Source organism: Rhizophagus irregularis, chromosome 27 (genome assembly GCF_026210795.1).
Source record: "Rhizophagus irregularis chromosome 27, complete sequence".
In the NCBI taxonomy this organism is placed as follows: domain Eukaryota; kingdom Fungi; phylum Glomeromycota; class Glomeromycetes; order Glomerales; family Glomeraceae; genus Rhizophagus; species Rhizophagus irregularis.
In genome coordinates, this window is record NC_089455.1 from 2,901,606 (window position 1) to 2,916,857 (window position 15,252).

Here is a 15,252-nt window from a genome sequence, read left to right on the forward strand (position 1 = left end):
TTTCAAATTCTTCAATACTTGCATATTGATTATTTTCTAATTTTGAAATTATTGTAAATAAATCCATTGAATTTTTTAGTCTCATTTAAAATTTCATAAAATGGATGAATATTAGATTTAATATCAAGTTCTTGAAGAATATCATAACAAAAGTTAATAAGTTGAAAATTTTTAAAATTATTTTCAGCAGTAGAAATAAAATGATTATTAGGAATTTCAATATTTTTTTTTGAATGAGATGAATTAGAAATAGATTGATTTTTAATAGAAATAAAGTAATTATTATCAGAATTTTCAACAAATACTATATTTTTTTTTTCATTATATTTTTCAATATTCTTTTTTGAATTAGAAATGGATTGGTTTTTAATAGGAATAAAATGATTATTATCAGAATTTTCAATAATTTTTTGTGAATAAGAAGAATCAGCAAGCACTATATTTTCTTTTTCATTATTTTCTTCAGTAAATACATAATTTTCTTTATATTCTTTAATAATTTCTTGCCAAAATGTTTTTAATATTTTTGTATACCGAAATCGTTCTGCAATTACCTATTATAAAAAACAGTTTATTAGTAGTGTGTTTAAAATTTTATTTAGTAATATAAGAAGGTACATAGCCAATTCCTCCTCCAGAATTAGCAGACTTATATCAACTACAAAGTTAGGACACCTGAACCGAGAAACTTGGAGTGGTTACCAAGACTTGTCAAATCCAGTAAATTCCCTAAGTTAAGTTCCAATTAACTCTAGGGATTACCCTAACATTGCAAAATAAAAAAAAACACACCTTATTTTTTAAATTAGGAAAATGTTTTCCTTTTTTCAAGAAACGAATAGTCCAAAAATTATCAAGATTTTTCCAATTGTCTAGTAAAGTTAAAGTAGTATCAATTGAAGCAATAATAATATCACGATGATTTTTTAAGAACCTCCAATATGACTTTGTTGTCCTATTATTATCTGATAAATAAGAGATAAGAGCTAGAAAGATAGAAAAAAATATTAATATTATAATCTATAAGTTAAAATACAATTCACAAGATTTACCATTTTGACCAATAAAATGTTCAGATATGTTAAAATACAGTTTACAAGATTTATTATTTTGACCAATGAAATCTTCAGATGTATTCATATTAAGAAGTTTATAATTGATTAAATTGATTGATAAAAAAAAAAAAGAAATTGATGAGAGTTTAATGTTTTAAATATAAAAAGAATTTTTTGTAGATAGTATAACTCAAACTGACATATTGATATATCAAAATGAAAAAAATTAACACTACAATTATAATAATTAAATCTATTATTTATCATATTAATAAGAACTTAATCATTTTGCCAAATATAGTATAATATAATTCTTGATTAAAATCATGTCATTTAGAATTTAGATATATATAGCTTAAGAAATTAAAGGTAATTTCATTTTAATTTCAGTTATTTTTGTTTAGCAAATGACTCAACTTTCATCATTTTGACGCATTTTGATATATACGTATTTAAAAGATGAAATATTGAAATATGTTGATATTGTAAGCGATATATGTACAGTAGGTGTTACAAAATAACATAAATACATACTGATTGTAAAAGTAATATATACTGTATATATTTAAATTAAAATAATTTGAACAATTTGAAATATATTGTGCAGCATAGTTTAACAAAACTATATCTGGTTATATAATACTTTACTGTAACCCTTAATTTTTTTTACAATATTTTTACAATATTTTTATGATATTGCAATTATACAATAGCAATCATAAAACTATAAATAATTGAGACTCATAAGAATATAATTTAGATCTTTATACAATATTGTATTAATATAGTATATATATAGTTTTATAATCATGTAATATTATACAAATATTGCAAATATTGTAAATATATTTTGGAAATAACTTTACTATATTGTACATTTATTGTAAATGTATTTTAAAGACTTGTAGAAATAACTTTATTATATTGTAAAAGTATTTTAAAGACTTGTGGAAATAACTTTATTATACTGTAAAAATATTTTAAAGACTTGCGGAAATAACTTACTACATCGTAAAAGTATCATAAAAGTATTGTGGAAATAAATTTATTATATTGTTAAAGACTTGTGGAAATAACTTTATTATATTGTAAAAGTATTTTAAAGACTTGCGGAAATAACTTACTACATCGTAAAAGTATCATAAAAGTATTGTGGAAATAACTTTATTATATTGTTAAAGACTTGTGAAAATAACTTTATTATATTGTAAAAGTATTTTAAAGACTTGTGGAAATAACTTTATTATACTGTAAAAATATTTTAAAGACTTGCGGAAATAACTTACTACATCGTAAAAGTATCATAAAAGTATTGTGGAAATAACTTTATTATATTGTAAAGTAAATTATAATATATTACACAAAATTCGTAAATTTAAAATCATATTTAGATAAATAATATTTAGTTGGACCAGAAATATACAGTACGTCATGCATAAATCTAGTATCCTAATAGATCCTTACGCAGTAAGCCTTCTGATCACGCTTTCGTCGATAGCATGCTAACGTCTAAAGAGTGAGGACCGTTCCAATAAGACTTATTAGATATTGTATGTAAGAAAAAAAAGCATCATTTAATGTCAGTTACCTACTGATTGATTTTTCTAGCTTTGGTTCAGGAAGGTTCTCTCTTGAATTTTACGACTTCGTTGCTTTTCTCTCTTTTTTTGGAAACTTTATTTTCTGTTTCCTTTTTAATATAAAATTTTTATTTCTGAAAAAACAAAATCAAAACTCTATATCGTTTTACCACAAATCCCTTCTGCCTTCCATACTCTCTTATATGGTGTTCGGCAATTTCCCAAAAACTAAATTGTGCACCAACGGACAATTCCAAAGGTTGACTTAGCATAGGGTATTGTGTTGAGTCAAGACCTTCCAGCTTCGTCCAGAGAATAGACCCCGTAAGAATATTTGTGTTACTTTCACCTTCTTTATCAAGTTCTATTTGTTCTATATGTATTAAATATTGAGTTAACTTTTGTTTCTTTATTTTACTAGGTAGGAATACACATTAACTTCAAAGTTGTCTCCACCTAACAAATAAGCAGGTTCAGCCAGTGTATCAGTCTTCATAATTAATTGTTTCCTATAACAATATTATAGCTTTAATAGCGTAAAAGTGTATTACTTGATCCAAGGTGGAAGAGTTCCCCTGTAGTATAAAACAAAAAATAAAAGCTTACCATTTCTAAGAAAGAAAGCCTACATATTTAAACGTGATAACTGTCTTTTTAAACTTTCGTTAATATTTTTTTTTTCCAAATAAAGGAACGAAACCTACTTAAAAAGAAAAACAAAAAAGAACGTTTGAAACTACATTTTTAAATATCAAAAGAGAGCCTATCGAGAAAAATAAATATGTTTCTCATATTTATTTATTCGAAAAGGAATAAAACCAGAAAACCTACCGAGAAAAAAAGTAATGTACTAAGTAATATTAGTAATAATGTTTACTTTGTTTATATTACAAATTACACGTGATTGAAATCACGAAATTCCACATGACTAAAAATTTTCGATAAAAAAAACTTAAAAGTACCGCTAAATTGGTTTAACATCCTGTTAATGTAACAGACAACGTTTAGAAATAAAATAAAAATGAATAATTTATTTACAAGAATTTTTCATTGTCTAAAACTAAATTTAGTTTTTCTTTCAATTACATAATATATATTGGATAATTTTATTGTTTGATTAATCATATCGCATTATAGAAAAACTCATTTAGCAAATAAGGTTGCGATAAATCATGACTTTCTATTAAACAATTATCTACACATTGATGAACAAAATGAATTTTTGGCATAGAAGTTACAAGAGATATAGGGAAAATATTAAGATATTTTTCTCTTTCTGTACATATTTTGTACTTTTGACACGTCATTAAAGTATCAAACCCATTTCTTCCTTTAACCTTTTCAAACCAATTCACAAAATAGAAAGGATATGTTTTATCATTATTATAAGTATGCAAAAAAATTGCCTTTACTATTGCGTATGAAGTTCCTTCGTTTTCTTCTTCAATTTCTACTATATCTCCAACACGTATTCGTATTATTGATGATTCATCATTATCGTTTAACACTTTGTAAGTGATATAATTAAAATAAACAATTTTCTTATTATGAATATATTCTAAGAAATTGAAATAATCTTTGTAAGCCATTTTTAGTCCATTATAAATATCTCCATCAATTGACATATTTGGTTCAAAATTATTTTGTGAAATTTCATAATATTTCCATTTAATTCGACAACGAATTTCACAAATAAAATCAACTGGAGAATTAATTTCTTCTTCGTCTATATTTAATAAAATAATTGATTTATTGTTAGTAAAAAAGAAAATAAAATAAAATTATAAAATAATAATACCTATTTCTCTAGTGTCATAATTAGTTACTGATGTGGCATACCAAGAAGAAAGTAATGATCTAAAAATGTTGTTTTGATAATATCCGTTTCCCAAAGTGTTGTAACGAGAATCTAACGTGCCATCTATAATATTACGCAATGCTTGTAAAGTATTATATCTCTTTATCAAATCTCTTTCTATCATTTTGCCATTTGTATGTGGAACAGCACCTTTGAATGTCCTATGAACCATTTCCTTTATTCCAACGGCACTATTTACTAGTGTAGCAAATGTCTTAGCGTGACATTGTAAATGAGCGTTAATATGTAGGTTAGGAAGATGAGTAAAATTTTGAGGGAACATCTATAAGATAAATTAACAATTAATAAAAGAATTATATGAAAAATGTTAAGTTCGTTTTATAATATTGTGAAATTATCAAATAAATCAATGATCATTACCTTAGTAAGTAAAATAATTTCTTGCTTTAATAAACTATTTAAAGTTTCATATGACTCATCATTAAAAGATAGATTAAAACAAAATCTAGCACACTTTGCTACGATTGCCCAACATTGAATTAATCTGTTGATTACTAATCCAGAATTAACAGATAGATTTTCTTGTAATTCATCAATCGAACGTTGCTTTAAATGTTTAAGTTTTAAGAATCGTCTAAGAATATGTGGTAAAATCATAGCCAAACGTAACCGATCTGACATCATAAAACTTTGTCGATGTGTTACTGGATTTGGTAGTTTATGCCATTGTATGGGCATTTCAAATATTTTCCAAGTTTTGATAAAATCATTATTTCCAGTTGAACTAAACATATTAAAAGTACAATCCATTAATCTTAATATTTTACCAGCAATAGCGTGGTAAATATCATGAGGAGTTTGAAGTAAGCGATCAAACATTAAATCATCTAACACAGGTTTTTGATTTTTCAATCCAAGTTCTGAACATAAAACTTTCTGTTCTGTTAATGAATTTGAACTTAGTATCTTTTCAAATTCACGATCCATCAATTGGTGATAACGTAGTTCTTTAGATAAATCATCAAAGGATTTTAAAGATTCATGTTCTTCAATCATACAAAATCTACAACCTTTTTGGCATTATGTCTCATAACTCCCGCTAAGTCATTTTCCTGCGGAAGGTCTGCAGTTACAAGACCAAGTCCCGCTACAACCAATGTATCTTCACCTTGAATATTAATAATTTTCCCTTTTTCTAGTTCCTTTAATTCTTTTAAGAAAGGGCGAATAAAATCTTTAAATTTTCCACCAAAAGGGACAAAACCTATAACAAAATAGTTTTTCAAAAGTTTTCGCATTGAAAATGGCATATTGCCAATTTGTATATATACACCACCAAGGGAGTGATAAACATTTCTATAAGTACCAAAATCATCATAATAGAGATCTATAAATAATTTCCAAATCGGTAAATTACTTGAATTTTGAGGAAAAGAACAGTATTCGGATGGGTGCCTAATCCTGTAACATATGTTTCTAATTTTCCATGTATTTTCATAACGGTATAAAATTTCGTCAACTTCATATGAATAATAAGATGGTTTTTGTTGGTCACGCAACCATACTGACGTTTTATTAACTAGAACTCTGGGATCAACTATTATTGGTTTGTCTTCTAATAACCACCTTGTATTGATATTAGAAGCACGTTCAGATGTTTTGAATCGATCTGGAAGTTCTTCGAATCTTAAAAACCTTTGCAATTTTAATTTTACATTTTCATTATGAAAAATTATGGATGTTATTCTCATGCAATTTAAACGATTTGATGTTATTATATGAACAAATTCTCCTGTAAAATATTTGACTAAAAAGTATTATTAAAAAAAAACACACTATTAATATAATTTAATATATAGTTAATTAATTAAAATACCCAAGAATTATAATTACCTGAATTTATTATGATGCTATGTGCACCAAATAATGGAGATTGTTGCCAAAGTTCGCCATGCCAAAATTCACTTTTGTTTTCTATTTCAATTCCTGGACCATTGTACATTTTGGAAACTAGAGACGGATTAGACAAAATTTTTGTTAAAGTATCAATCAATGATACTGGATATGCTTCTCTAGTAGGTTGTGAAGTAGATTGCGTTTTCATATCAGATATCGGTATTGTATGTTTTTTGATGGTTAATAATGGCAATTGATTTCGGCTTGTTTCCTTAAAATTTCTAATATTCGTAGGAACATCTTTGATATCAAAATTCGGATGATTCAAAATTTTGATTAAGTCTTCATATGCATTTGTTGCTAAAGAAAAAAGTCAACTAAATTAAAAAAAAATTATATTAAAAATAATAGTTAAATTTACTAAATTTGCTTACATATCATATGTTTAGTAATCCAAGCAAATATTGAGGCAGAAGAAAGATTTCTGAACGAAAAAAATAGCGGACCAAATTCGCCATCAAATGAAGAATTAAGTAATGAACTATTTTCAAATATATTTTCAGAATCAGAATCGGAAATGTTTTCAAAACTCTCATATTCATCAATATTTTCAGGTAATTCATTTTCATTCTGTTCAAAAATTTCTATAGGCTCCCCATCAATATTATCAGGAAAATCATTTTCTTCTCGTTCAAAAGGAATCTCTATAGGTCCATTAAATTCAACATCATCGTTGTTATAGTTTTTATCGCTATCACCTGAATATTAATAAAAAATTATTATTAGAGGGATGAGACGGATGGTCAACCAACATGATGCATTTTCAAATTCCTCAACCTTATAGTAAGTTGTTTACACAATATAATTACCTACCCTCATTCATTATTAATTCAGTACTATTTAAAGAATTATCATCTCGTTGTCGTAAATTTAAACTTCTACTTTTACTCTTAATACTTCTTTTTAAAGACATGTTAAAAATTTTGTCTTAACAATAGTGAGGAGAGGCTGTATTAGCTACAATCACGTACGTTAAAAATTTAATAATTAAATAATATAATATCGGTTTCTATTAAAAAAAAAATGTTTTTTCCTATATGCTGAAAAAGAATCATAAAAAATTTTTTTCTTTTTATCTAGATCTTGATTTTGTGACTACTCATCGACATTCATTTAAATTAGTTCAACACAATTTGGTACATATTTGGAAATTGAATGTGAGGCTTTTACATCAATCGATAATTATTCGGATAAAATGAAACATTCAAATACAGACATTGTTATTATAATAATAATAATAAAAATCATGAAAATTCTTAATGCACTATACTTAAAACTTTAATTAATAAGCAAAATAAATGGTAAGTCAAAGTGCGTATTATCAAGATATATTTATTTTTGGTCTAATAATTTAATAAATTAATAATATTCTTTATTTCAGATACAGTAGCTACCAGAAGTCTTTATTTAATAAGTTAGAAGAGACCTGCTTCACGCAATTTGTAAACGTATTTACTGAAATTTATATCTAGCCTGCTTAATTGTACACGTTAATTAATGTCATTAATGAAAATTCATAAAAATAAAAATATTAACTAAAACTTAATTTGGTTTTCCTTATTTTTAAAGGGAATATATTAAAAAGCACAGTTGGTCAGGAAACCTAATGTGGTCTAGTCTGTACTATTACACAGATCAAGAAGAATACATTTGCGTTTAAAGACTGTTTTAGGTAAGAACTTTGACTTTAATTGAAAATAAAAAAAAATGCGGTTGAACTGCACAATATTTATTTTATTAATTCTGCGATAGTTAAAAAAATTCGCTATCGGTACTGCTTTATAAATTCAAGTGCGATTTTAAGAAATTAAAGTTCAAAATTTGGATACTGCTTGTTTTATATAATTTAAAATACTTATTTTTTATTTTTTAAAAAAATAAACTATTATTCTTTATTATTCTATTGATAATCTTCTTTTTTTATACCCTTCTCCTTTGTAAATGTTATTTTAAATAAACTGATAGCATCTACTTTTTCAATTTTCACTTTTTTTGTTGGATCGATTCTATTATATCAATTAAAATTAGAATAACTATAGTATATAATTAAATAAAATAATTACAACTACTTACTACCTTGATGGTAATGGAATCTTAGTTTCAAATCTGCCGGTTGGAATTAACTTTTTAATATAATGATTACCTTCCACTATATTGATGTTCTTATATTCGCCACTGATGATAACAACTTTATCATCATCATCTACATAAAGACTTATTTCATCTTTATTATTGATGGTTGGTATATTGATATATAAAGAAAATATCGTTCTATATTAAATTAAAAATTAACTAAACATCAGATAAATATTATATTTAGTAAAATTTCATGTTAAACAAACAAACATAATTACCCGTCATCATATAAATTATATAAATTATGAGAAGGACCATAGTTTGAATCTACGGTCTTCTATATAAAAATAAACATAAACATTAGTAATAATAATAAATTAATTGCTTACATTTTTTTTAAAAAAAATAAATTAAAATTACATGTTCAGCTTGCTTTTTTCTTACTAAGGGAAAAAAATGGATTGTTAATTCCTCCTCACTTTCTTGACCAATTTTAAATTTTTTTCCATCTACTTCTTCAAAGAAATTAATTTTAGTTTCCTCGTCAACGAAATGAATAAATCCATAACTAAAAGTTAAATCTTCATTTAATTTCATTTAATATTAAAATTAAAAAATATAATTAATAAGTATATACATACTTCTCCTTTCTTTTTTTGAAAATATGCGCAAAATTTTGTGGAATGGTTTCATTTTTTTTGATCCAATTTTCAATAGTTAATGACGTCATACCGGCAAGATTATCACCACCAATAAATAATGAGCAATTATCTGGGTGGCATGGTTCTATTTTATCAAAAAAAAAATAACACCTTCATCAAAGAAGGTAAAAAAAACAACACCTTCATCAAAAGAAGGTAAAAAAAATAACACCTTCATCAAAAGAAGGTAAAAAAATAACACCTTCATCAAAAGAAGGTAAAAAATAACACCTTCATCAAAAGAAGGTAAAAAATAACACCTTCATCAAAAGAAGGTAAAAAAATAACACCTTCATCAAAAGAAGGTAAAAAATAACACCTTCATCAAAAGAAGGTAAAAAAATAACACCTTCATCAAAAGAAGGTAAAAAATAACACCTTCATCAAAAGAAGGTAAAAAATAACACCTTCATCAAAAGAAGGTAAAAAAATAACACCTTCATCAAAAGAAGGTAAAAAATAACACCTTCATCAAAAGAAGGTAAAAAAAATAACACCTTCATCAAAAGAAGGTAAAAAAATAACACCTTCATCAAAAAGAAGGTAAAAAATAACACCTTCATCAAAAGAAGGTAAAAAAAATAACACCTTCATCAAAAGAAGGTAAAAAATAACACCTTCATCAAAAGAAGGTAAACACCTCAAAAAATACCTTTATCAAAAGTAAACCCACCTCCAAATTCCATTTTATTAAAGAAATTAAAGAAAAATACTGTTTATTTATTTCAAAAACTAGAAACAGCGAAAACAAGTGGGAAGATTTTTTTTTGTCAGTTATGACGCGCTATTTAAGGTACAGTATATTACGTCATTATTTATATGATTATAACCACTTACACGTGACAACAAATAATTGTAATAAAACTGCTATTGGTTTTGTATCGACTGATTCGACTCATGTGCCAAAAGAGAACTATTTTATAATTTTATAAAGAATTTTCATCTATAGATTGATGAAAAATCTAGATATCTATTTGTGACTCGTCGACATTTATTTAAATTAGTTCAACACATTTTTGGAAATTGAATATATGGGCTTTAATTGATGTTTAGTATATATTTTCTTAAAATGTATTTTTCATTTTATCCGATTGATGTAAAAATTTAATATTTTCATATAATGTACTAAATAAATAAAATAAATAGATTTGTCATCTGATTGTCAACTATTTCTAAATTTGTTATAACAATATAAATATTTCGTTGTTCTAGTAACAATATTGAAGATATCAATATGAGACGATATCAACGATATATCATCATGTAATCAATTATACGAATTTGTTATATTAATATAATATCGATTATCTATTTTTGCAAATCCTTACATAATGATCACAATGATCAGATCATAATATCTACTGTCTTCATGTGTTCTTAACTCTATTATATGCGATTATTCGTGACGAATAAATACCCCTGAATGTAACAAAATTGTAATTGTGTCCACTTAAATTTAGGTATTGAAATACGTGAAAATTCTAAAATACAAAATTTTAAATCTAGTAAGAAAAACCAAATTTAATTTTTGTAGAAAATCTAAGGTAGCGCAATTTATCACAAAATAAAATTTTTTCCTATGTTTTTCAATTTCTCAAAAATATTTTCTGTGTTTATTTACTAATTAATTTCATAAGATTCAATCAAATAACACTTCCTTATAGTGGTGCTACTTAATTAAATCTTCGATATTTAAATTGTTTACAATATCATGACCCGAAGATGAAGGAACTTTTATATTGATCGTAATATGGTTTAAAGTATCTTTTATAACGTTTTTAGGACTTATTGTGGATTTTTTTTGTTCATAATCTACTACAGCTTTAAACGATTCCAGCACAAAATTGCGGAGCCTTTTATGATCTTCCTTCATTGCTTCGAACTTCGTTTTATTAATGGCTTTAAGATGCAAGCCCAAAATATTTCTCCACGAATCTCCAATAAAATCTTCTACCCTATTAATAAACAAAATCAATAGACAAAATCAATAAATTTAATTAATTAAATGATAATGCTAAAACCTTCCAAATACTTACTTTTCACCACTATCAATAAAAGTGCGAGCCATTTCAGTCAAAGTTGCTATAAATTTGAACCGAAAGTCTGACATTTTTAGGCCACATTCACGACGAAGTTCTTTAGCTTTATCTCTGTAAAGTTCGGTTCGTAAATGTGGATGGGTTGCAGAAATGATTGAATTAAAAATGTGAGAATTTGCTATCCTACATCTAAGGAACAACAGCTTCAATTCTTGAATCAAAAGCTTTTTATTTTTGTCCATGGTTTTCTAAAAAAAATAAATTTTATTTATTTAAGATCACACTAGCTGTTTGGTATTAGAGAACTACATATTCATTATAGTCTAATAAAATATTAATATTACCTTCTCATTTTGAATATTTAATGACTCATTTACTGAATTCCCTGCTGGCGTTTCTTTTGAATCACGAAGTACGTTTGCTAATTTTAAAATTGACAGATGATCTGCAACGAAATTTGCGATTTGGAATTCGCTATATGATTCTAAATTAATACTAAAAAAAAAAAATATAATTTAAATTCATTTCTTGTAAGCTATCATTAATTGAATTATAATATTCTTACTTGTTTTTTTTAATCTCACTTTTTTCTTCCAGATTAATAATGTTATCCGGGTTAAGTGGAATAAGTTTATCCTCCTCTAAACCAACATCACTTTCTTCGCTCACTACAAAAAAAAAAATTGTTGTTTAACTCTGAGATTATTAAAATCATAATTAAATTAAGTCGTACCACTATAGTCAAGATCTTCGGGAACTGTAATTTTTACGGTACTATTTTCAGCAGCATTAGGTCGTGGTTTTTTTGAACCTCTTTTTTTAACAGTTTCCTCGTCTTCGACATTTGAAGTTCTTTTCGAGTTACTTTCACATTCTATAATAACGAATATAATGAATTCTCTTTATATTTAAAAGAGATTATTTATCGTAATATTATTTACCTTTTGACGTGTTTTGTGCGTTAGGTAGTATTTTTTGATTAGATTTTTTGGGTGGCATTTTTTTTTCTGAGAGAAAAATTGAACGAGAAAAAATTGAAAAAATCAAATATTAGACGCGTACATTAAATATTTAAATGTGATGTAATGCGCGTAACGATCATGTGCATCCAGGTAAATAGAGTAGTACAACTGATTCATCGTGGCTTAATTTGTTTGAACATTATATTATTACAATATAAGAGTGTAAGAACTATTTAAGGATTTGATCTTACAGCTTTATATATCATCCAGTCAATGTCATATAATGATAATTTTACTAAACAAACTTTATTTACAAAATTGTCGTTACATAGTAAAATTCTGATCATATGGTAAGCTCAATCTGTAACTTATAATTTCAGTTTATTTTAATCCATGTTATATACAATATTAGTATGATACCTTGATTGTAGTCTAACTGAACTAGTACAATAGTCTAATTTTTTAAGTTCCTCTTTTACATTAAAGTTTGGTATGTAAAAAGATTTTATACCAATTAACATACTTTTTGTAACAAAATTAGTAAGCTCATTTAAAGATACTTCATTACCCTCAAAAGATTCTTTATATACACAAGAAAGATGTGAAGCAAGAATCTGTCTGCAATCATTTTCAGTAATAATATCATTTAACAAACTTTCGAATTCTTCTAACTTAATATTTCTAATAAAAAAAAAAATTAAAATTAAAAATATAATATACTTTCAGTTATTAATTTTAATTTCGCATTACCTAAAATAACCCTCAAGATTTCGCGCTTTATTTAAAATTTCTTTTTTGTAATTATACCTAAAATCTGAAAATTTTCCCTTGCAAATTTTGATGTATTCTTCAATTTGACTATAGTTCATTGCAGGATTTATTGATTTTAATAATATTTCTAAGAAATCGTCTGAAGGGCTTCTTGTTTTTAAGAAAAGTAATTTTAATTCATCAATCAGAATTTTGTTAAATTCTTCCTTAATATATTATTAATCAAATAATCAAAATTAGTAATTTTTTTTAAAGAAAAAATATGAAATTTTGTTTAATTTGCTTTTTTACCTTATCCATTTTGTTTTAAACCTGGTAGAGAATACTCTGTCGCGTTTATATTTTTAAAATATTATGATAACGTAAGTATCTGCACTAATACAAAATTGTACACCATCGTGATTATAATTAAATGACAAGCACTGCATAAAATATCACCCTTTAGGCGTACCCACTTTAGGTATTTTACTCGATATAAAAAATTTCCCCTGGCTTAAGACCCGAATATAATTCACTGAAGTTTTGTATTAGAACCCGGGTAGTATTTATATAAATTATATAAAAAATAAAAACTAACGAAATTCAATAAATAAACTGAATGCTGATTTTAAAATAATCCTATGACTTGTGCAAATATATATGTGGCTTTGATTTTATCGTGACATATACGTAATTAAATTTTTTACTAAATCATTTTGTTCGAATTTAAATTTCACGAATTCCCCGAATTTATTATATCTTACTGATTTGGTAATTTTATTGTGTTACTCTTCCACTTCATGTAACATTTTTTATTATATTATTTGTAGATTTTTTTTTTCTTCTCTCAAAGCCCCTGAATACACAGATAGAACCCAAATTTTCGGGTAGTTCTGTCACATGTTTCTATGGTTTCTGACATAATGTTTAACCATTTTGATACTATAAAAACCGGTTTATACTAATTTGATTCTCTAAACAGGTAATTATGTTCTGACAACATAATAGCATTACTAATCTCTATTATACCTTGAATGCTTGTTTGAAGGCGTTACTTTCGCGTACAGATTTAGTTCAGAATTAAGGGGTTCGACGTACAAAAATCCATATCAGGAATGTTCGATGTACTTTTTATTATTTATTATTTATCATTTATCTCTTTTTTCTTTGTCAATAAATTTAATCATAAAGAATGAAAGTAGTAAGTAATTCAAGTTCATCCAAAAAAAGTTTACAACAAAAAAAAACTTGATTATTTTGGAATAACAAATAACTTTATTCAAGGAAAAGGAAAAAGCACTGCATCTAATACTGGTGAAAATGTCGCTCTTATGTATTAATTTAAACGTGTAAAATAATTAAGTAATTTATATTAAATTTTAGTAGTTCAAAGTGAAAATTTATCAGCCAAAAGAACTCGAGATGAAAATACAGAACAAAAGATAGTAGAAATTTTTCAAAATCTTGTTCTATCGGGAAAATTTTTATTTAAAAAGATTTTAGAGGATAAATCCTACGATTTATTAGTGATAATAAGCATGTTTATTGTCAAAGTTGTCAAAAATTAATAACTCTGCACCGTTTAGTGATGGAACCAGATTAAAGGAACATATTATTACACCAACACATATCGAAAATTCCAAAATAACACAAGAAATTGAATCAAAAAGAATGCGCACCACCTTTTTGACATCATTTTTTAATGATAATTATAATACGCCAACAATGAATACTGGTATCATTGATTTGACTGGGGATCAACCAACTAAAATTCTTTTAACGAATCAAATCAAATACCCTTAAAGATGACACAGATTTTTTGGATTAAAGTATGCTATTTTTGCAAAATATGACACTTTGAAAAGTCAAAAGTTCAATATACAATTCTCCGAAATGATGATTTATATGATGGGTCAGATCAAGCAGAAGGTTATTTCAAAAGCATGAATGAAATGTCTTGGGTATTGTTCCAAAAAATGGTGTTACAAATATTACTTGTTCAAATTGATTGTGCCATAATATTAAATGCAAATGGAGAATTCACGTGGTAATCGTATACTTGTGCTTTCCTCATATAATCACGATTAAGAAAAGTTCGAACGAACTTTTCTTCCTTATCGTTGAAGATCTTTAATCACAAGACTTTGAAGAAAAGTTCGAATGAACTTTTCTTCCTTATCCAGTAATATTAGTCAAAATCATTTAGACCAATCAAAAAACTCCGGCACATTTAATAATCACGATTAAGAAAAGTTCGAACGAACTTTTCTTCCTTATCATATTTTAGGATCTCCCTATTGATAGCCATAATATC

At 25.7% G+C, this 15,252-nt stretch overlaps 5 protein-coding genes across 5 annotated transcripts; all 5 read right to left on the bottom strand.

The window, feature by feature from the left end:
* Positions 1–29: 29 nt before the first annotated feature.
* OCT59_018509 (uncharacterized protein) lies at positions 30–1,140 on the bottom strand (the record flags this gene model as incomplete). Its single annotated transcript, XM_066148827.1, has 3 exons — positions 30–554; positions 793–986; positions 1,053–1,140. The coding sequence occupies 3 exons, from the start codon at positions 1,138–1,140 to the stop codon at positions 30–32; spliced, it is 807 nt and encodes a 268-aa protein (XP_066004715.1).
* Positions 1,141–3,756: 2,616 nt separating this feature from the next.
* On the bottom strand, positions 3,757–7,323 carry OCT59_018510 (uncharacterized protein; the record flags this gene model as incomplete). The annotated part of the gene is made up of 8 exons (XM_066148828.1): positions 3,757–4,361; positions 4,434–4,776; positions 4,875–5,420; positions 5,525–5,664; positions 5,872–6,261; positions 6,348–6,710; positions 6,785–7,108; positions 7,224–7,323. The coding sequence occupies 8 exons, from the start codon at positions 7,321–7,323 to the stop codon at positions 3,757–3,759; spliced, it is 2,811 nt and encodes a 936-aa protein (XP_066004716.1).
* A 987-nt stretch (positions 7,324–8,310) lies between these two features.
* OCT59_018511 (uncharacterized protein) lies at positions 8,311–9,083 on the bottom strand (the record flags this gene model as incomplete). Its single annotated transcript, XM_066148829.1, has 4 exons — positions 8,311–8,416; positions 8,487–8,681; positions 8,765–8,823; positions 8,907–9,083. 4 exons carry the CDS (start codon positions 9,081–9,083, stop codon positions 8,311–8,313), a joined length of 537 nt encoding a protein of 178 aa, XP_066004717.1.
* A 1,773-nt stretch (positions 9,084–10,856) lies between these two features.
* Positions 10,857–12,225, bottom strand: OCT59_018512 (uncharacterized protein; the record flags this gene model as incomplete). The annotated part of the gene is made up of 6 exons (XM_025327656.2): positions 10,857–11,142; positions 11,224–11,474; positions 11,571–11,721; positions 11,792–11,894; positions 11,960–12,100; positions 12,168–12,225. 6 exons carry the CDS (start codon positions 12,223–12,225, stop codon positions 10,857–10,859), a joined length of 990 nt encoding a protein of 329 aa, XP_025170161.2.
* A 349-nt stretch (positions 12,226–12,574) lies between these two features.
* Positions 12,575–13,259, bottom strand: OCT59_018513 (uncharacterized protein; the record flags this gene model as incomplete). The annotated part of the gene is made up of 3 exons (XM_066148830.1): positions 12,575–12,869; positions 12,939–13,165; positions 13,251–13,259. 3 exons carry the CDS (start codon positions 13,257–13,259, stop codon positions 12,575–12,577), a joined length of 531 nt encoding a protein of 176 aa, XP_066004718.1.
* Between the last annotated feature and the right edge of the window lie 1,993 nt (positions 13,260–15,252).